The 21,832-nt window shown below is 38.5% G+C and overlaps 1 protein-coding gene across 1 annotated transcript in view; it reads right to left on the bottom strand.

Moving 5' to 3' along the window:
- Positions 1-2,586: 2,586 nt before the first annotated feature.
- The window catches only part of samd4a (sterile alpha motif domain containing 4A), a 34,625-nt gene continuing 15,379 nt past the window's right edge, over positions 2,587-21,832 (bottom strand). The window contains exons 3-13 of the mRNA XM_008310031.3: positions 18,732-19,328; positions 16,813-17,100; positions 15,683-15,792; positions 14,863-14,949; positions 13,951-14,197; positions 13,774-13,859; positions 13,547-13,665; positions 13,195-13,396; positions 11,542-11,668; positions 9,596-9,679; positions 2,587-7,959 (exon numbers count right to left, since the gene is read on the bottom strand). Of these exons, the coding sequence (XP_008308253.1) occupies positions 7,931-7,959; positions 9,596-9,679; positions 11,542-11,668; positions 13,195-13,396; positions 13,547-13,665; positions 13,774-13,859; positions 13,951-14,197; positions 14,863-14,949; positions 15,683-15,792; positions 16,813-17,100; positions 18,732-19,328 (1,976 nt within the window). The 3' untranslated portion in view covers positions 2,587-7,930. The remainder of the gene's footprint in view (positions 7,960-9,595; positions 9,680-11,541; positions 11,669-13,194; positions 13,397-13,546; positions 13,666-13,773; positions 13,860-13,950; positions 14,198-14,862; positions 14,950-15,682; positions 15,793-16,812; positions 17,101-18,731; positions 19,329-21,832) is intronic.

The following is a 21,832-nucleotide window of genomic DNA, read 5'->3' as shown; positions in this document are numbered from 1 at the left end:
AATCACCGCCATCATCAGGTGAGGACGGTGTAGATCAGGGGTGGCCAAGTGCTCCACAAAGGGCCGCTGTGGCTGCAGGTTTTTGTTGCGACCAAGCAGCAGCACACCTGAGTTGGCTCTGTTAATCGACTGATCTGAATCCCCAGACAGCTGAATGGTCAGTCACTGTGCTCTGGATAGGTTGGAACCAAAGCCTGCAGCCACGGTGGCCCTTTGTGGAACAGTTTGCCACCCCTGTTGTAGATCAAGGATGGTTTGGACCAGTCCAGCAGACCATTTACACTCACATTTGTACTAAGCATCAAATAAGAGCGAACACTTACCTTAACCCTGCGTGTTTCTGTCTGTGGGAGGTAACTGACGTACCGGGGAAAACCCATGTAGAGATTGGTCAGTAACTACAGGAATCAGTCGCTTTGAGTCAAGAACAGTGACCACTGTCGCCACCTTGTGGCCCCAAACAAAGGAGAGCCGTTTCAAACTTACAGAAAGCACAAGGACGTGATTGTAAAGACAAAGAAGACCAGAAATACAACACTGAACTCATCAGACCACAGCTTATTTGTCTAAACTTCACTTTATTCTTCAGGGTCCGTGCAGAGACTTCATCCAATCAGAAGTCATCTGCGAAATTCAAAGAGGTGGAGCTGTGTGAGATCTGGAAAGCTTTAACAGAAGAATGACTCAGCAGCTGCAGCTGTCCACTTTCATAACAGCTTACATTTTTAGACTATACCTCAGACTCTTTCAAAGGCTCAGTGCATTTGTATGCATGTTTGAAAGTGCCATATTTGTAGGGTGAGGGAGTGTGTTTACCTTACTGTTGCATTGGTTGTCCTAGAGCAGTGGTTCTCAAACTTTTTCTACTCTGTACCACCTGAGAAAACACTGAGCTCTCTGAGTACCACCATGATGACCAACATTAGAATATAGCAGCAGAGGCCTTCACTGTTAGCTCCACCACAGGAGAGATGTTTAGAAATGTTTATAAAGATAAAGTTTATGTTTAAATGTTGTATTAATTGTACATGCTATGTTTCAGATTTATTCAATTGAGAACCACTGTCCTAGAGCAACCAAGTAATGCAAACAAAAGTTAAGAAGGCGGCATCATCTTCTGAAGCAAGTAACTAACCTTTTGTTAATTAGTTGAAATATTTTTCAGTGCTGGTATCACACTGTACTGCAGTCTTTACATCCAATTAATGGCTGATGGGTCCAATTTACAGTCAACACATCATCTGTCACATTCTGGTACTTCCTCCAGTCTGGTATTGGTTAATCAGACTTTACAATTATGTCAGAGGGATAAGTTAGCCAGCCCTTTTAATCAGATAGAGATAGATAGAAATTTATTAATCCCTCTGAAGTTCCCGTCGCAAAATTAATAATGATATTAGTTTCATGTGCTTGTATTTTTGCCTGGTTTGGGGTTCAAACCCTGAACCACAGTGTGTGTCACTCTCCCCTGAGTCAACCAGCCACCTGTTTAACGTCTGATAGAACTCATACATGTTGTCAAAGGATCAGTGTTGTAAAGTATAACAACTAAACTTCTATGTTTCTGAGGTTAAGGGTTAACCCTGGTCAGAGGCCTGATCTCCCGGGCATCTGCCTTCACTGATGTGCGAGGAACTTTTACTGGTAGGTGAAACTTACTACAGTCTTATTGTCATTTTTGTTGATGTAGCAGTGTATTTAAAATAAAGGTAAACCTTTAACTTCTTTTATATTCACTACTGTTATGTATACTACTACTATTATGTATAAGTCTTTTTTTCAACCTAGTTTGCTGTTGAAAACAAATGTCCTAAAACTACTAGTACCTTTTCGGTGCTATTGCTGCAGCTCTTCACCCTACTCTATTGTCGGACAACCTACAGAGATATTTAATGAATCAAATAAATTTTTCTTCATTAATACAAGTCCAAGTGTCACTTAGAAATCACTTACTTTACGCATTGTTTTAAAATAAAGGTGTACAATCTTTTAATTTTGACAGGGGTGCCCTCTGGTGGTCAAACCAACACCGACAGCTATGACTCCACCTCTGAAGTACTACACACGTAAGTCACAAGAGTTTTACTAACTGAATATACATTTAGTTATTGTGAGTGAGAGTTAACCACACTGTTATTTTAACACCAGAGGATGTTTGTGTAAAAAATACTCCATGGTATTATTTATTTAAATGACCATCTTTATCCAAATCTAATGCTATAGTAGTATGGCAGTGTCTTCATCTTTTAAGATCCTAATCTTTTTGTACTAATTTAAGTGCATGGATATGCTTTGATATCAATTTTATAATCTCAAGGATACCGTCAAGTGTTTATTTTTTGTTGTGATGCTATAATTTGATTTCTGGTTTTGTGGAATTAGAAAAAACATTTGCCGTTAAACACAACTACAACTAATAGTGGATTGTTCTAAAAACATTTTATTCATTGACATTTTCCTAAGAAGGGGGCTATGGTTGGTTTATTTAAAAATAATTTATAATCTCATAATCTGGCACTGTCAACAGGTGACATTTGATCAATTTTATCCATTAACTTTTTATAAAGACTGAATGACACAAACACACACGCAATAACGACGTTTTATGTATAGGAAGGGCATGCCAAATCACAGCATTCTGGTTTGTTGCAAAAAAAAAAAAAAAAAGAAAAAAGAAAAAAAAAGGAAATAACAAGACACAGTGAAAAAAAACAAACTCTTGAACACACAAGTATCTCACATACACCTACAAACACCCACACACATACATCCACCGTTCTCACTGTCACACACTCACTCCCATTGTGTTTGTACAGAATAAATCATAACTTCATATCAGCACTAGGAAAGTACCTACAGAGACCAGAAACACAGGCAGTCTGAATCACAGTCCAGGTCACGTTCACACCCTCAGCTTCTGCCTTCAATGCAGATTCAAATTTGTTCTGAGCCTTTGTTATGCGATAGTTTAAGAATGGTTTTTCAACATGCACAGTAAAATAAATATTCTCCGAATCTTAAATACTGAGGCATGTCTATTTTTTAAATGTTTCAAACTAAATGCGTATTTATGTAACAAGATGCCAGGCTACCATGTGACTTTCTGCATCTGCTTCAGAAATTACAGGTGAACAGATGGTCAAAATTGTTAAGGCATTGTTTCAAGTACTGTAGTGATAACATGGTGATAAAAGTATTGAGAGGTTCTGTAAGAAAAATCTGAAGTTGCAGTTTTTATTAGGGTGGTCTGACACAGATGAAACCAGCAGATTGGGTTGAATGGATTAAGGCTCAGTGATCTCATGATGAAAAAACGTTTCCATCAGATTTATAATATGATACAATGGGGTGGGTGAAGGCAAAGCATGGAAGGCAACCTTTTGAGGTGAAGTGTGAATGTGACCCATCCTGCTCCTCACTATTTCCATTCCCTAACAGTACAGTTTTTTTTAAAGTCAATAAAAAACCATTAACATTTAGGATAAATGTCTCGAGTACAAAAAAAGGCACTGCCATTTGTTATTCTAAATATGACTTTCTCAGCCCTGTGCATGCAGTTTTAAAATATAAATTACAGTTTTTTCCCAAAATCCCTCCTTTTCTTTTTCAACATTTTCTTCCATTTTTTGTCTTTTTTGTGCTTTTTTATTATTAAACATACCATTTTCTTTTGTCAAATATATACGTAAGCCTGCAGTCAATACAGGACATCGGCTCTTTGATAAAATAAAACTAAATGAAAAAAAATGAGCACAGTCAAGCGGTAACACCTTTTAAAAAAATAAGAAAAAAACAAAAACAAATTACTCCTGGCATCCCATATTGAAACAATAACTGCAAACATCTATGACAAAAAAAGATACAAAACAGCATATATGTCTTGACTCAAAGTACATTAAACAGTTGGGTTTTTTTTGGAATATCAAGGTGTATCTAACTTTAATACTGCAGTGTGCATAGCGTTAGAAGCTTTCCTCGACAGGCACAGAGTTGATATGCAATCAGAGAAAATAAAACAAACGAAAAAGCATTTGGCTTTGAGGCGACATTTAGTATTTCAGGTCTCACGGATGAAACCCACATTTGTCCTGTGACAGGCTCCACATTCAGAAGTTGGAACACTGCAGGAAACCAGAGGAGAGAAGAAACTGGAGCCAGTTTGAACATTAAATGTGAAACATGTCACTCTGCTCAGTTACTCCATCCAGACAAGAAAAAGTCACATCATCAGCCATTTGAACACTGTCACTGGTTACACAAAGTTACACAGGTGAAATGAGAAACAGTACTGCCAGAATAATCCCTTGGATTGTGTTAAATACTCTGCAGCCGTAATCATTTTCAGGAGTCATGTGAAAACATCTGCTGAAGTATTCTGCCCTGTTCTCTTACCAAAATCCATGCAAGAGCTGAACCAAAGCCAAACCAACTTCTGTCTGAACATTGATGTGTTTGATGCAGCACGTCTCACTCACACTGTTGTTTCAAAATTACCAAAGACATTCACTTAATTTGACTATTAAAAAAACAACAACAACAAAAACAAAGACAAGCCTTACTTAAAATAACCACACTGGAGTAAAATAATAAATAATTATTTTTCAGAATATTTTTAGAGTCCACTGTGATTATTATTGGCCATTGTATATGACAAAGACAAAGTCTTTGGTGGATTTTGTTCACAATTGAGACCAAAAAGACCAAAGCTAAAGCTGGTCCTACAACTGTAAGTATCACACTTAAAGCCTCTGTAAGGCTGGGATGTGTTACAAGCAGCACCACTGTCTAGATCCTGGCTGACAAAAACACCACCATTACAACACTGCGTTGTTACCAATGGCTTGTCTGATGTGACTTTTCAAACTGGAAGTAAATGGATGTATTTCAGATGACAAACTCTTGCTTTCAGCTGATTCTGACCCCCCAAAAATGTACATCAACATTCTGAAATTGACACTGATAAAAAAAATAAAATAAAACGACACAATAGTTCAGCAACAGGAAAAAAACCCCAAAATTATCAAAATCAACAATAACTATGTTAATATTTGAGATGTACGTATGGTCACCAGCCATAACATGTTAATACATATGGTACTTTAAATAACATTACACCTAAATGATTAGAAGTAGCGCCTCTGAATAAACACACAAAAATGAACAGATGAATAAAAAGAATAAATAATTGTAACTACTTTAAGTACTGATTCATATGGCATAGAGTCCAAAGATGTTGAGATCGTTGTACTGCCTCTCAGACAGGAGCAGCAAAACCAGACACAACCTTAGAGGTGGAACATCATGTTATCACCATTGTATGTGAAAGGCAGAGGCATAAATTACACTAAAACACACAGTTCAGCCTATGTGTGCGCCTGTGTGTGTGCGCACACAGATCCCCACTGCCCCTTCAAGCCATTTCATCAGTCAGGCATGATTTGTTTTGACTCCATCAAGGCATATGAGAAGACTTCCTGCATGTTAAGGAAACCACAGATTTACTTCTGAAAATGATTTTTTATGCTAATAAACACTGTACGATTGCAACAGTTAGTTGCTTAGTGTCAGATAACCAATAGTAAATAATAAACCAGCATTATTATTATTAAGGATGATAAAATCACCCCTCTTGTCTGTGTCTTAAGTAAAATGACCCTGTAGTGTAGAATTCATCTTGCAAGTCGTAAAAAAATAACATTTGTAATGTGCTACCATATGAACTGAATCTGGTCTTTTGTGTCAAAAGCAATCACATAAACCATATGATTACAAAAATGCCATGTCCGTTTTAGCTAAAACAATTTAATTTAGCTGTGGGTCCAGAACCATCTGACAAAACAACAGGACAGTGAGGCTAATGGGAGTCATCAGGAGTGTTTCGTCTCTGCTGTAAGATTAAACATTGTCCCCTGTTGGTGGTTCTGCTGCTTGACATTTGTCTTTTCTGTCTGCTGAGCTTGGAGGCTCAGTGTCAGTCTCCGATCTGCTTCATTTAGTCCAACTCCAAGGCACCAGACCGTGGTATCTGAGCCTTGAACCTTTGGATTTTTAGTGTATCACATTGTCTTAACAAGTGCAGGAAACTAAACAACAACAACAACAAAAACAATACTAAACCCCTCAATAATGACCATCTAGGATCAGGACCCTTAGCACACGTGCTAAGGTGAGAGTCACAGACAGGAGTTTCCTCTCTAGCTTATTTCAATATAAGCTGATTTGTTTACATTCTGTTTTACATACATAATAAACTGATGATATATATTAAGACACAGAATAGGCATTTGATACAGGATTAAAAACAAAATTATAATGTATGGAGGCCTCAACTGACAGGATAGAGAGAAAACTATGGAACACAGGCTATTTTTTTGAGGACGACTAAACCCAGTACTCTATTCCTCATTAAATGTTCCTGTGTCCGTGGTCTTCTGGCGATCTTCTGCCATTAATGTGTTTGGCCAGCAGGGGGAAGTAAGCTCTAATGATACAATCTCTGGGAAAACCACCCTTCATGGACTGATACTTTTGTCTTTTTTCAGTGATACAACCTATCAGCAACACCAGAACAAATCACCCTTCTGTGTTTTTTTTTCCTGATTTACAATCGTTCTTTTCACTGACAGAGACATAGAGCTGTGTAACGTGCAGCTTAAGCACATTAGCCTGCATTAGAAAAATAAGTAAACCCTCTTTCTAAACTCAATCCCAATAAAAATACAACCAGCATATCAAAAACAGCTCATTGAGGTGTACAAAGAAATATGATTTCAGAGGGTTCATACAGTACATGCTGGAGATAAAACAATACATAGGTGACCGACGACACACTTCCCTTGTCCTCTCTTTTACATCTGCTCTATTTTACAGACCAACAATGAAGTTAGACATTATAATCTTCCATCTCCTAGCCAATCAAAGGTCCTGCCTCTGAAGTCTTTATCCTTCCAACATCCTCCTTCCTGTCCAGCATCACCATGACGTGATTCCTTCTTGCACTACATTCTTTTTCTTTCACCACCTCCTACTCTTCCAGCTCTTCTTCCTCATCAACTTCTTTTTTCCTTTTTATTCATCACTCTCCTCTCCTGTTGTTTTCTGTTCGTGTTGCATCAAATTTGTCTTTGTTTTTGTCCCAAGAGCATAAGCAGGATGTTTGTAAACTATCGTGAAAGCTACTTGTGAGATAAAAAGATGGTTGACAGAATATTACAATTCATACCTGAAATTCATACTCCTCTGTACCCTTTAAAAGTAGCCTCTTTATGTAAACAATTCGTACAAACAACAAATTTGTTTCTGTAGCTACCCAATACTGTAATAGAGGCCTTTCTAACCTCTGAAAGCAGTCCGGATAGTCTGTCCTTTCTGGAAACCATCCAGGAAATCCCAAACTTCCTCTTGTGTCCTTTTTTAGCTCTGCTTGTCTTCTTTCTTTTCCGGGTCTGTGGTATAGTAATGGATTTTAAAGATGCTTTGAGCTGTGATTAATGTGCAGAGACCAAAAGCTGTTGGTGAGAAGAAAACCATTGGTGTAGCCCTGACACAGGGTCAGCATCCTCCTCCTGTTTTAGCTGACTGGACTGCAGAGCTTTTGGAACATCCAGAGGCCGTTGTGCACCCACACAGTCCAGGACTGTTTTGTTGACAGTTGTTTCTGTCTCCTTACCCAGATGTAGGTGAATGTGATCCTGCTGGTGCAGCAGAAAGTTTGGTTTTCCAAACCAGTAGACAGTGCCAGTGTAATAGCTTGTGTTGCTGTTTGAAGATCAGCATACTTGTGGTTTCTTGGCAACCTGTCGGTTATTTGGTTGAGCTCTACCATTGGATATAGTGAGACTGGACGTCTTCCGACCTCATGATGCCTTATCGTGAGAGAGCCTGGTGAACCTGCTTGCTGCCACCTATCACTTTTGTTAGACTCTTCCTTTCATATTGTTGATGTGCGGTCAGCTCCGTCTGAGAAGCAAAAACAAAGAGGAGTACATTTTGTGTGTGTGTTAAAATTACACAGAGAACATTCTATTGCAACATCAAGAATCCAGTTGTGTACGAGAAAAAAATCAACGTTATCCTTTCTCATCATCTGCCTGCTGGGACAGGCTTTTTTGTGATCCTGAATCCTGAATAACAAATTTGGCCATTGACCTTCTTTAATGTAATTCTACCAGCTGCTATAGTTTAATTTGAACGGGCTTTGAAATACTTTTGACATTACATTATATTTATTTTATGTTTATTTTATGTAAAAAAATAGATTTCCTGTCCCATGCCCAGGTTTGTAATAAGTATGACTGCTGATTAACAGAGACCTGGCTCTTCCATGAGCTGTTTGTATAGAGAAGCAGACACTGTTTTGATCTCATGGAACAGTGAGAGGCCCTGGCCCACACTGTCACAGTGAAAGAACAACACATCTGTCAAAATACTGATGGAGCTTTCCAGAGAAAAACAACTGTCTGACAGCTGCATTCATTGGTTTATGCGTAAATAAAAAAAAATCACACTTTACACAGATTGACAATTCATTCAACATAGAAAGAACCTTTATTGTGATGCAAAAGGGGAGGTGTGTCATCAGACCTGCAATGGAAAGTTGCCTGGCTTTCCTTGATTGTATGTATTTACTGAACTGGCTGTCTTCCTATTTATCCACTGACAAAATGAAACCAACAACTTGGCCTAAGAAATTTTAGTGCACCTGTGGTTTTATCCCACTAGGATTACTTTTAGAAAACATTTGTATTTTTCTTAAAATAAAAAGAAAACTTTCTTTATCACAGTATGGTCAAACAACAAACATACTAAAATATCTTTGGTTGGGTTTAGGCACCGTCATGCTGATGTTTTTTACAGCAAGGAAAGCTCTAATTGCGTGAAATTTCCAGAAGTTAACTGCACTTTGCAACAGCTCCGATCTGCTCTCTGCACACACAAAGCAGCACTTTGTGTCCACTTTACTTTAGTGAGCACTGAGGCCTTCTGTCTTTAGCTTAGCTTAGTGTACGAATGAAGGAAGTTGGGACCGACTCAAACCCAGAGTCAAAAATAATAAAAATGAGCTTACATGGGAATATGCATCAGATAGGTAGAGACGAAAAAAAGATGTGTTGATTTTTCTATTTGTCTTCTCTTTTGCGTCAACCGGCATATAACATTCAAAACCGGTTTCCCTCCAGCATTTTCTTTTGTGTTTCTTTTCTGAGGTGGACTCAGCTGAGCTGTTGCCAATTATGCTGTCAAACCTCAAACATGGAAAGTTTTGGACATTCTTGGCCAGACACAAACTAAACACACCTGAAAAACCACAGCTGGGCTCCAACCAGCCCTTAGTTATCAGTGGGCCTTGTTTCCCCACACAACATCTACATCTGCCAGTCAACCTATAGACAACTCTTAGTTCAACTGATGCGACCTATCATGCACATGTCAGTCATACCTGCACACGACTAAATCCGGTTCTTCATATTCAGACCAAAACATGAAAGGTCCCGGTTGTTATAAATTACCATTCACAAACATAAATTAAAACAGGATCAATTTACAATATTAGTGCCGCAACATAACGGTGTCTTTAGTAATTTAAGTGTGTTACCTCCCAAAGCGTGCTCTGTCATACTCAGGCACAGAGACTCGAGGCGATTGTTGATGTCCGGCTCTGTCACTGGTAACTGAAGATCTGTGCAATAACAAAAACACACAAAGAACAACATCAAACATGTTGATGATAACTGTTTGCATCAAAACACCTGAACACATGAAAAATATGTGCAAATCTACATGCTCGGAAAAATTACTTCAATGCTAATGCGTATAACAACTGAAATTAAACAGTATTGCCTATTTATTTTTAATTTTAAGATTTGCATTTATGTTGTTACTTTTTTTCATGTAGAAGTCTTCCACCTTCTACATGCAATGGGGGTTTATCAGATAAATCACATTTGGAGTGCACAAATAAAAATTCGAATGTACTCTACTGACACAGCCTTCTTCACTTGGGAATGGGACCGGAACTAGACAGAGACCGTGTGATTATCAATTAGCAAACTCACATTCTTTGTCATGTTAATGTAAAAATATTAAACATAACTGCATTATGCTTCTTATACCTGAAGTACACTTAAAGAAAGGTAATTACAAACAAACAATTACTAAAACACTTGTTTATACAATGCATAAATAATTCTAAGTTCATAACATCACATTTTCTCTAACAGATTTCTACTGACTTATTGTTACTGAACACAGACATTTTCTCTAACAGATTTCTACTGACTCAATTATTGTTACTGAACACAGCAATGGTCTGTTAGATTTCAATGATGATTTCTCCAGGTGTCTATAAAACACTTCATTCATAAATTAATAGTTATTATTGCATCAAATTTAAACTTTACTATTGACTCAGTTATTTGTTGTTATTATTGTTATTTATGTTTATGTGTGTGTTGATGAAGGGGAGGTTTAAGATGTGTATATTTGGGACACAGTACAACCTAGCAACCCCAGCCAGCCAGTCAGTCCTCAGTCTTTAAAATGAGTTGGGGAGTGAAAATCCCTTGTGGTCTGAGGGAAAAGCTGACTTAGAGTCAGTAGTCCAGACTGCACTGTTTAGAGTTTCCAACCCCTCTTCTCTTCTCCACCCTTTACCCCCCGTAAGCACGTTTAACTTGACATAGACATCCACTAAAAAAAGAGACACCACACACACCGAATCCCATCATTCTTAGCTCCACGCAGAATGGAGTAATCTGTGTGTACTGTACAAACACACACACCTACCTATGTATATACTGTATGTGATGTGTATATGTTCATGTGTAGATCTTATGTGTATGTGTGTAATGACAGCATATATGGTAGTGGAGGCTGTGTGCCTAGGACGTAGCTGTTGATGGTGTTTTCTGAGCATAACTCTGAAAAGCATTGAAACTAGAAAGAGGGTTGGTGGGTCTAACAAAAGTACAGAGAGCAGAGAAGACAGAGGGAAATGTGAAAGTTAAAAAAAGGAAAGAGTTAGGGTGAGGAGGAAAGGAAGGACTTGGGCCACAGTGCCCCGTCCTCACTGCACAAAGAGCCTTATTGTGAGGCTCCTCTGACTCTTTCCTCCCTCCCTGCCTCCATCTCTTCCTTTCTCACGTACAGTTTCCCTCCTCCAAACTTCCCTTCTCTCTGCTTCTGTTTAAAGTTGTTTTCCTCTACTACTCATGAGTGTCTGTGTGTGTGCATGTCAGACAGAGCAAAGGAAGTCCTAGCTTGTCATACTACTGTCCACTGTTCCTGTGGGACAAAGTCTCCTCACCACAGGCTACTGCAGGTCATTTTGCTGATATTTGCCATGACAAAGTGAACATAATGACTATAAGGGAAACAAACCAATGGGTGAAGTTTAAGTTGACAATAACTAAAGAGAGAAATGTTTTCACAGGGAAAGAAATTACACTAACACATACAAAAGGAACTGATAGCCACAAACATACACAGCTTTTGAAAGTTCTGTCTGTGTGTATGTTTTTGTGAATTTTTAGTATTTCTCACCAGCTTGCTGGAACATGACCATAGTTTGTGGTGTGGTGTGAACCGGCAGGGAGCGAGTCCTTTGCACTGAGCTGTGGCTCCGACTGGGCATGCTGTTACTTCCTCCAGGGTTGGCAAACCACAAACCCTGCAGAGAATATTCAAACCACAACATTAGATTAAAGTCATCAAAAACATTTTTGAAGTTGTGTGGTGAAAGTTATCATCTGCTGCTGTCTTTTGAATGTAATGTAAAGTTTTAATGTCAGGTTGTAGATTACAACAATATAAAGTAAAAATTTACAAGTTAGTACACATTTTGAAATCAATTCCTGATTAATGACAGTTATTTATATTATGCATTTATTTTCATGTCAGTATTATAATGGAAAGTGTGGAAAATGCTTCACAAGTGTGATCTGCATATGGTATCAAAATTCCAAGACTTTTTTCTTTTCTATTTAAAATGTCCTTGGTATAATTTGTTTATGAATATAATTATAACATAAAAAATAAAAGTCATGTTTCTCTAAACTAATACTTTGGTCTAGGCTGTGTCCTACTACTCATATGCTGCTTAAACATTTATAGATCAAAATGTCACTCACACACACAGTCTGTCTGGTCCACACCTAATGACAGTCTCAGTTGTTCACCACATGAATTCCTCCCCATACCTGTCTATTATAGTCCTCTACACCTCTCAAACACCCCAATGCCTTTTTTTTCCCCTGCCTCTGTTCAACCCCCTCTCGTGGCTCTCCACTGCCGTGGGCCAGGGAAAAACAGGAAATGCCTGTGCACTGTTCTCACTGCCTCTGACTTGCTCTCTCACTCTCCCTCTCTCATACATACTCATACACACTCTTTTTTCTTCCTCTTGTTGCCCCTCCTCCTCTGACACCACAGATACCTCTCCCAAACTATGACTCATTTATGTCCCACTCCCTCCCACCCTTCTTCTCTTTTCTATCTCAACACTTCTACACTCCTGTCCCACACAAGAAGCTCCAGCATGATGAGGAAGAGTTGAGGCATTTCCTCCTATTGTAAAATAAGATTGAGATAAAGAAAAAAGAGGAAAAAGGGGGTTGGAGGTAAGGGTAGAAGAAAGACAGAAAAGAGAAGGAAGAGAGAGGTTTACTTTGAGCTGGGGCAGCCCAGAGCAGTGTGCCATGATGGGCCTGAGCTACACAGCTCCTCCCGCTTCAGTGTTAGGCACTGACGCAGAACTTCTGGTATGTGGGGTGACCTGCCTATGAGTTCCACCTCACTCCATACGCCCAACACCACCACAGCTCCTCTTCCTCACCCCACATTTTGGCGTAATGGAATAAAAATCCTAATTCAGGAACAATACGTGTCAACAAAGGATTTCTGCTGCCCTGGCTATTGTAAACACCCAGGGATGTCTTATTACACATTTCAATATGTTTCTTTGTACAGCCATATCAGCATTTAATCACAACAAATGTAAAACTATGTATATAGTAGACCACACCATATATTGGACAACAGGTCTTATGTGAGCCCTGTAATCACTGTGATGCAAGTTAATAAGTGTCTATAGTGTATATAGTAAAGGTAAAAGCTATAAGTATAAGTTGTCATTTTGAGTCTGATTACAGTGGACTGTAACCTTTATCACTATTACTTTCATTTGGCTTCTCTCACCTGTCTCCCTTGTTTAGGACCAGTAGGAGTGCTGCTGGAGCTGCGTGGTGTGGATCCCAATAACCCTCCACTTCCTAACAGACCAAGCCGAGCACCTGGCAAACTTCTTGAGGGCATCTGGAATTGGCGAAGGCTCCTTCTGGCGGAAACACCACTCCCAACACAACCAGTTGTGGGGAGAGAATTGGACTGGCCAAAACGACTGAAATATAAGGTGAAAAAAACAGTTTTCAAAAATATGTAATTGTTTCTGGCTTTTCACTTCTTCTAACGCTGCTAAGGTCCAAACGTGGAAGTAGCAGAAGTAAAGAAACTCACAATTACAATTGTGAGTTTGTGTTTAGTACAGTACCTCCTCTGGGTTCGGTACCCTGCTATGTCAAGAAGGGTTTTTCTTGGAATGGACCGGAACAGCCTCTGAACCTGTTGTTTCCATGACATGAGCCGCTTTTTCTGTGTTTCAGTGAAAGACTAAAAGCACGTAAAAGAAGATCAAGAGAAGATCAAGAATAATACATTAATAGGAGATTCCTGGTGTTGTATGTGCTGTACAGTACGCGTTGATGTGTCGCCAGGTACCTCATGAATAAGGCACTTGTCGATGAGTTGAAGGTAAGAACTGATGTTATCCTCATCTGACCTAGACACCAACAGCTGAGTGCAAACTGAGAATGAAACAAAATGTAAAAAAAATAAATAAAAAATTCCTAGTTTATGAATACAATTCAAATTCAATACCGGTACATAAGTGCTAACCTTTGCCCATAACACGAGTAAACTGGCCAGGGAGATCCCCTTCAGCAATTACGCTTGTGCCTGACTCAGCCTCCCCACTACCACCACTGCTCAGGTGGGAGCCAGGCGCACTGCTTTTGACATCGGGGCCAAGCAGGGAGCGATGAAGGGAGCCTTCCTCACCACCAACAAAAGCTTTAATTGGAGTAATGATCATCTGATGTAGCTCCTGCAGTGGACCACGCAGATTACTGCCTTCCAACACATCCTGATAGTGAGAATAATAGAAAGCAAAATGACATGAAAAGAAAAAAAGTCATAAAAAAGAGTTAATCCATCTAGACAGCAGACGTAATAGTGATGAAAATCAAATACTGAACAGCACTTAGTTAAAGAGTGAAAGAGAACAAAAAAAAAACACCTACAAACTTTTACAGACAACACTATTATAGTTGATTTTCAGCAACTGAAATAAACTCACAGCTAACACTTCTAACAGTTTGCATTTCAGCCAAAAGCTCAAAGCTTGTTCTAGTTAAAGATTAACAAGTGTGTACGACCTTTTGTTGCTCACTCGTGGAGCCTAAACCTAGAAAATAAGAAAAACTAACAGCTTCTAAGATGATACAACCCAGTGTAGTGTTATATGAACAGAAACTAACAGAACTCACAAAACACAAACTACAAAATAATGTAGTAAGAGATTTCAATTTAAAATCCTTGTGAAAGGTTTAGGCCTACATTTAGCTGAATTTAGAAGAGCAGGAGAATGTTCTAGCACTGAGCATCATCGTCATGCTTTGTGTGGTGAATGAGATTTGTGTACAACTTTAAAATGAGACAAGCCTACACAACCATATTTAAAAGTCATCCTTGTATAAAGATAAAGGGTTAAGTGGGGGGCAACAAGAAATAATACACAGTCTCTCTGACCTTTTCCAGGCTGCGCAGTAGGTGCTGCCTTTCTTTGAGTTTCTGAATGCTGATAACAATCTTGTGTCTTGCTCCTTTAGTGACTTTCTATTGGAAGAAAAGAATTGTGTTGATCCACTGAAAAAACATTTATATGTAATAAAAAAAGTAATACTTCCTGATTAACAATGTTGAAACTTAGAGGCTGCTTCAAGTTCCTTTCACAAACCTTAATTATAAAAAAAAATACTTTTTTAAAAATTGATAATTGCAAGTTTTAATGTTAACACCATTTCTGAAGACGAAATGTTTTTATCGTGTCATAATCGAATGCCAAATGCTCGACAAGGAATCGGACTGATAAGTGATATCGATCATAGAACTTGGTGAATTCATATTAATTCACCACCCTACTTGTAACTGGGATAGCAATCTTCAAAAGAAATATTTCTGTTGGATGTCATTCAACAGGTTTGGCCTACTATAGGAAGAGCACATTTTAAGCAGCAGCCACAGGAAGTACACAACTTTTTGGTATGCTGTGCCAATTTTAGCTATTTATTTTCAGATATTTTTTATTAAATATATTTTTTCTTTATCTTGCCAGGGTTTAAGTATAAAGCTAAACTGGATCACATCAAACTTAAAGAAAAACATATTTTAGAAGAACTGTAATACAATCGGAAATTGGAAGAAACTGGCCAAAAATTTTAAATAACTCAAGAATTTAACAATTGTACAGTATCATGTTTGCAAACTACAAATGCACACAAGACATTTCAGACGAAAAGATTCAATTAAGAGATGTCAACACTTTCTTTTTCTTTATTAATTTACAAACCTGTGCTTCAAGCTGCTCCTCAGTCAGTGACATCATCTCGTCATAGGTCATAGTGGAAAAGAGAGCAGCATATTTGTGAAGGCGGAGACTCTTCAGCCATGTTGGGACATCTGTGGGACAGCATATGTGCACATGCAGGTCAGGATGCTGAAGTCTTTTCAGCATTTGTTGAAACGTCTTTTACTGCCTGAACTGCACTTCTTAGAAGTGAAATGACCTGAATGACTAAGAACTTCCACAAATCCACATCAGACAACTGTTATGTATTTGTAACAATTTTGCTTTACTTACAGATCTGATTGTGTAAAATCTCTTGCTCCCAGTCACACTTCTCATGCAGTGAGTTAGTTCTGTTACAATCTTAAATAGGTCAATAAAATATAACAGACAAGTCATGTAAAACCTGAAGAGACTAAACCTCTACTGTTATTACTACTACTCTACTATTCTCCTTGACACCAATCAGAGGTGTATATTTTCCTTTCTTGTTTAACTGGATTACCAAAGGCGTAAAGGGAGTGAACACAGGGTCAAAAGTTTGAACTAACCTGCTAGATAACTAGATAACCTTCCAGCTAAATGTGTTTAGAACTCTTAACAGCCACCTCCTTCTTTCTGTTAATTTACTATGAGAACAGCCTGTCTGTAAAAAAATGTCAGACTGATAAGTTCTACTAGATTATTATATCACAATACTGCACAACAAAACCAAACATACTGTAGTATCACATCAAAATAATAATAAAACAGGAAATTGGCCTGAAGTGAGAGCACGTTCTTAAAAAGTTTGAATTTAAAATCAAGTTAGCATTATACAGAAGCACAATATCAATGGATATCATTTAAAATATCTAATTAATTAACAAAATTTATAGTTAAAATATCTAATTAATTAACAAAATTAATGTCTATAAACATTAAGTGGAAGTCCAAGGTACAAATTCAGACAAAGACAAAACCATGAAATAGACAGGTCAAAAAAAAAAAATTAAGGTTTTATTAAGGTTTATCCAATGGTGCACTATAAAGCCTGCTTAGTGGGATGTGAGAATTAACCTTACAAACTAATACACTTGGTATATATGAGATATAAACTACCTTTACTAACTATTTGTTGTAATCTTACTCACCCCTCATGCCACTGCCCTCCTCATGGAAGGAGATGCGATGAAGACTTGAGCCTCCTCCTAAGCCAGCGTCTTCCAGATGCTCACTGCCTCCACTGCCGGATGAAGCGATGCTGCTCTGAGGAGACAGAGGTGCATGGTCTGGGGCAGGGCCCCTAGCAGGCCTCAGGTCCTCCTGTGAGAGCCAGACATGGCAGAGGGGCTGGTTGCTGGGACCACTCATGGGAGGTGTTAGGGACACAGAGCGCTTCAGGGGACTGTGCTGCTGGCTGCCCCCTCCACCTGTTAGGACTATGAAGAAAGATCAGTCAGGTAAGAGCAGGTTTTCAGAAAAAAGCACTTACTGTTATAAACTGTTAAAGGAACAAAAGAAATGGAGCAGTATCACAACATTCATCCATTTACAAAATATAAGTATTTATTTCAATTGAGACATTACCAAGTATTAATGGCACACTTGGCTATAATCTAATTAACCGGCCCACAAACCCACCAACAAAGTACATGTAGAAAAGTTCAAAGTTTTTACATTTTTCAATCATACATCTGCTTTTAAATGTCATTAATATTAGTTATATTTGATTTAAAGACATGAGACTCTTCTAGATTTATAGAGACATCTCATTTAAAACAGTTTAATTTCTAACACCTATTTTAGTTTCATACAGTTTATAAATATAATATTTATTAACATGCTTGAGCTACAGATGCTTAAAGAAGTACAATATAATATAAAACAAAATGAAAGCTTTTGAATGTTTAAATAGAAGAAGTGATGGCAGTGGAGCTATCCCCTGTTATAGAGCTGTGAACAGTGTGAAAAGCTAGGAAGCTTTTTGTGTTGCCACTCTGACCTGGTAAGCTGCCACCAATACCCCTGTCTCTCTCCTCCTATATGCGGTCCTCTTACTGTTGGTGCTATGTATAGGACTTCATGGGCCCCGTTTAAAATAGGTGCCCAGCTAACATTACAAGTCTCTAAATATTAGCCATTTTCCCTAAATACAGTCTGCCACAAAGGCTACCTTACAAGGAAAAGGAAGTGTGGTATGTTCTGCTACAGCTGAGACTACAGTGTCGGTGGGGATAGTCACAGGGATGATCTATCGACAGTATTCAGGTTGATGTTGTGATGTAATCAGTGATGATAAAAGGAATTAGTTGAGATTTTTGGAAATCAGTCAATTTAATCAAAATGCCACAGAGAAAAACCCCCACAATTAATTTCTAACATTGACAGGCACTAAACACTAATAGACTCTGAAGATTGTACATTAGGGAAATGTCCACATATCACTGTTTTTTTGTCTGTTTTGTATTTAAGGTATTTACCCACGTTCGCATGAAAATCACTGCTGCCACCACTGCCTGCGGTGACTAAAGTTTATCAGTTGTGAAAGCCTAAGGTTTTTGTGGAAGGGAAGGGGGCAAAGCTGCTTACAGTCAAAACTACAAGAGGGTCTTTCCTAGAGCAGTGAGCAGGGCTTTAAATGTGTCTTTATTTATAAACCCTCAGCTGTTTCTTTCATCTCCCAAGAAAAAAACATAGATCCCTTGCATTCTTGTCTGGAAATATCCTGCTCTGGCCATGGTTATGTTTGATTTTAACAGCCCTGCCCTTTCCATGTTTTCGTGCACCTTATACAGACTATGCAGGCTTGCAGTGTAGGTGTGTAGATAACAATTTATCTGACTAAAGTGTTATTTTAGGTCTGTTTAGTCTTCTCAGGATGTGTAGTTTGCCGTGTTGTTTCTGAATCACTGTGAATCAAACCCATCATTTAAACAAAAATGGCTTTGTCGAAAAACAACTAGTGTTATAAGTGCAATGTCATAATATCCAGTAAAATGAATATATCATGAAAACATTAATGTAGTGGGTCAACATACAAGAAACAGAGTTTGGATGAAATCTCACTCACCAGTGTTACTAGTTCCTCCAGTTCCAACTGTGTTTATGGTTGCTGGCACAGAGGATGAGGGGTAGAGAAGTAGGTGCCCATTCTCACAGCCCTGCTGCTGATGCCACCCGCCACCTAACCCCGTGTCCCTGGAACTTTGCCATCCATTGAGACGATCGTCTGACCCATATCGCTGGTGGTGGTGCAAGGAGTAGAGGTTTGAAGAAGGGGTGTTTGTGGATGAGGAGGAGGATCCAGATGTGTTAAGTGTGGATGGCGGTGTAGATTGGTGATGATGATGATGGTGGGGCCCTGCAGGAGGAGGCCTTTCTAGTGAGTCTCCGCGTGCAGCAGCTCTTTCTTCCAAGTGGTTGAGCCAGAGCGCCAGAGCAGAGCGGTCTTCCAAGGAAGTAGCTGGATGGATAAGAGCATAAGACAGGAGCTGCCGAGATTCCTCAAGGTGGTGTCCATGTTCAATGGTGTGGGCCAGAATGCGAGGCAGCAGGCGCATATACTCGCCCTTAGCTTCAACATTGCCAGGTTTGAGCAGTGGGAGGTGTGTAAGGACAAGGGAGATGACACGGTCCTTGGGCTCATTTTGCCACTGGCTGATGACCCCTGTCAGTGAAGAAAAAAAAAACAACCTTTTTAACCTACTACTCATACAGGCACCATTTATTTCCAGTCTCCTATTTAAAGTTTTAATCAAACTATTATTAAAAAAATTATATTTCGTACTGTATCTAGCTAGCAACCATTTATGGATAACCTTTCTAAGTCCTGAGAATACTAACAATATCACCTAATAATACCACAGAGATTGCTGCTGCACGTTATAATTGTTGTAAGCAAAGGTGTCTGGAATACCAAATAGAGAGATAGAACACGTGTGTCCAGTGAAGTGTTCAAATATAAAACACAGATATGATGTTAAGCCCACTATACTGTCATTATACTATTTTACTCTTTCTCCAAATACACAGCTTTGTAGGCCTCTAATGACATGGCTTTATATAAGGTGGAGGTCACTGAGATCTATTGTAGTCTGAGTCAGTAGGCAGTTGGGAGCCCTGAACTATAAATATCAACTGGTCTGTACGACAGCTTAGGAAAGAGACAGAAATAGCGACAGGATGCAGAAGCCTGCTGGCCAGCTTCACTTCCTGCCTTTGGTTGGATTCGACCACTACTGTCCTTTTGTATAACTTAAAATGTTTAAGTAATGTATGTTGGTTTTCTGTTCAGACATATTTTAATGTGTATGGCTACTTTGTGTGAATGGACTGCCAACTGCCAAATGATCACACCACACAAGGTCCTCATTCATTTAATCCCAGAAAAGTGAATTAAGACAAGTGAGGAACTAAATAATTCTGGTTGAAACGAACTCAGCAGGGAACTTGAAGATTTATCTGCGTTAAAAATTGCAGCATGCAGCAAAGCTTTCAAAAAGACCAGATGTCAAAACAAAGCAGCAATGTTACCATTAACTCCCTTGACTGGGCAAAATACAGACAGATAAGTGGGTTTTTATAAACCCTTTTGTTCAAAACATAAAAACTGTGAAGGTACTTTTTTTATTTATTGAAATTGAGAACAAAAACAACCTAAACAACCTAGGCCTGATCTTGTGACCAAATCTTGTCACAATCTTGTCTTGTGATCATGGGCTGCCCATTTTAATATGCTTATGCTATGCCCCAACGCATCACTGAGGGTCTGCATAGAATGTACAACAAACGACCTATCATTTTATGATATTTAAGACTGTACAAAGCAACTGTCCATGTACCAAGTAGCTTGACACTCTCCAGTCCGGTTAATTTGAAGTTCATCAGTACCTAAAACTGTACAGTAACTTATAGTACAATATTAAGATAATTTATGGACAGGCGAGGGGTACCACATGAGAAAAATAATGACACTTCTAGAATTAATTGAGAGATATAAAATGCGTGTGAAGCAAAATGATGACACAGACCCTTATTTAAGTGTAAATGAAACCATGGTCACCATTAAGTTCTATGTGGACAGGAAACATGGAAAGTATGACCGTGGCCTGAAAGGATTGAAAGGGGAATTAGAATAAATGTAGAGAGGCCCTTAGAGTGTTACTCCACTCGCTACAAGGATGATGTAATGCTTCATTCCTATGAATGAGACAAACCTTGGTTCTTCTGAAAACAGCAGTTGTTCCATGATTTAAACTAATATATTTTTAAGTAGGCAAACTTAAACATGCAACACTGAAATCTTTACAAAATGAAGATGTTAGTTTTCAGAAGAATCGGTTACCATTATCCTAAAATTAAGTCTTTTAGTTAAAGCAGAATTCTAATAGCTGTAAAGCAGTCAACTGTAAAGCAGTTGAAAAATATACAGACAAATTCAATGCCATAGATGGTTATTTATTTATAAATAGAGGTTTTAATTTGCTATAAATGTGCCAAGAAGTAATTGTCTGTTTATTTGATCAGAATAATTACCTTTTCTTTTGTTTTGTTAAGAGATTGTGGGGATAAACAAGTAATGCAATTCCAACAATCAATGGAAAACATTTCACAAGTGAGGGTATTGTGTTGGGACAGGTTCAGAAAAGAAACAGATTTAAAACTTGATTAGTAAACATTTATAGACATCCTTAAACCTAGACATATTGTTAAAAGGTCAATCCGGTTAATGCCAAGAGCATTTTTCCTTCCGGCTTACAAACATGCAGTGTCTTATTGTGCCAAGATGCTTCACACCAGACTAAATCATCATATGTCAAAGGTCAACTGCTCGGAAAAACACTCTCTGGCCTATTTGACAAATAGGCCTCAAAATCTGCCAGGCAGAGACAGTGAAGGTGACGAGGTGAATTTGTTAATTTGTTGTAAATTAAAAAAAAAAAAAAACTCTTCAAAAAGTGAATGCAAATATAATGACATATGAGGCAACATTTCCTTTGTACAAGTCCAAATCACTGAAACCTCAGACAGCCATTGTTTCAGGGGCTGACACAGCAATGCCAGGGTGGCCAATGTCAGCTGGTAAACTCTGTGTGCCACCCTGCTCTGGCAATGCCCTCTGACACCCTCTCTAGAAATATGACAATTCTACTGCATTGAGTAAAGAACGGA

This window comes from Cynoglossus semilaevis, chromosome 5 (assembly GCF_000523025.1).
Source record: "Cynoglossus semilaevis isolate Cse_v1.0 chromosome 5, Cse_v1.0, whole genome shotgun sequence".
Lineage (NCBI taxonomy): Eukaryota > Metazoa > Chordata > Actinopteri > Pleuronectiformes > Cynoglossidae > Cynoglossus > Cynoglossus semilaevis.
Note: the sequence above shows the minus strand (reverse complement) of the source record. Positions and strands in the feature narration are given on the sequence as shown.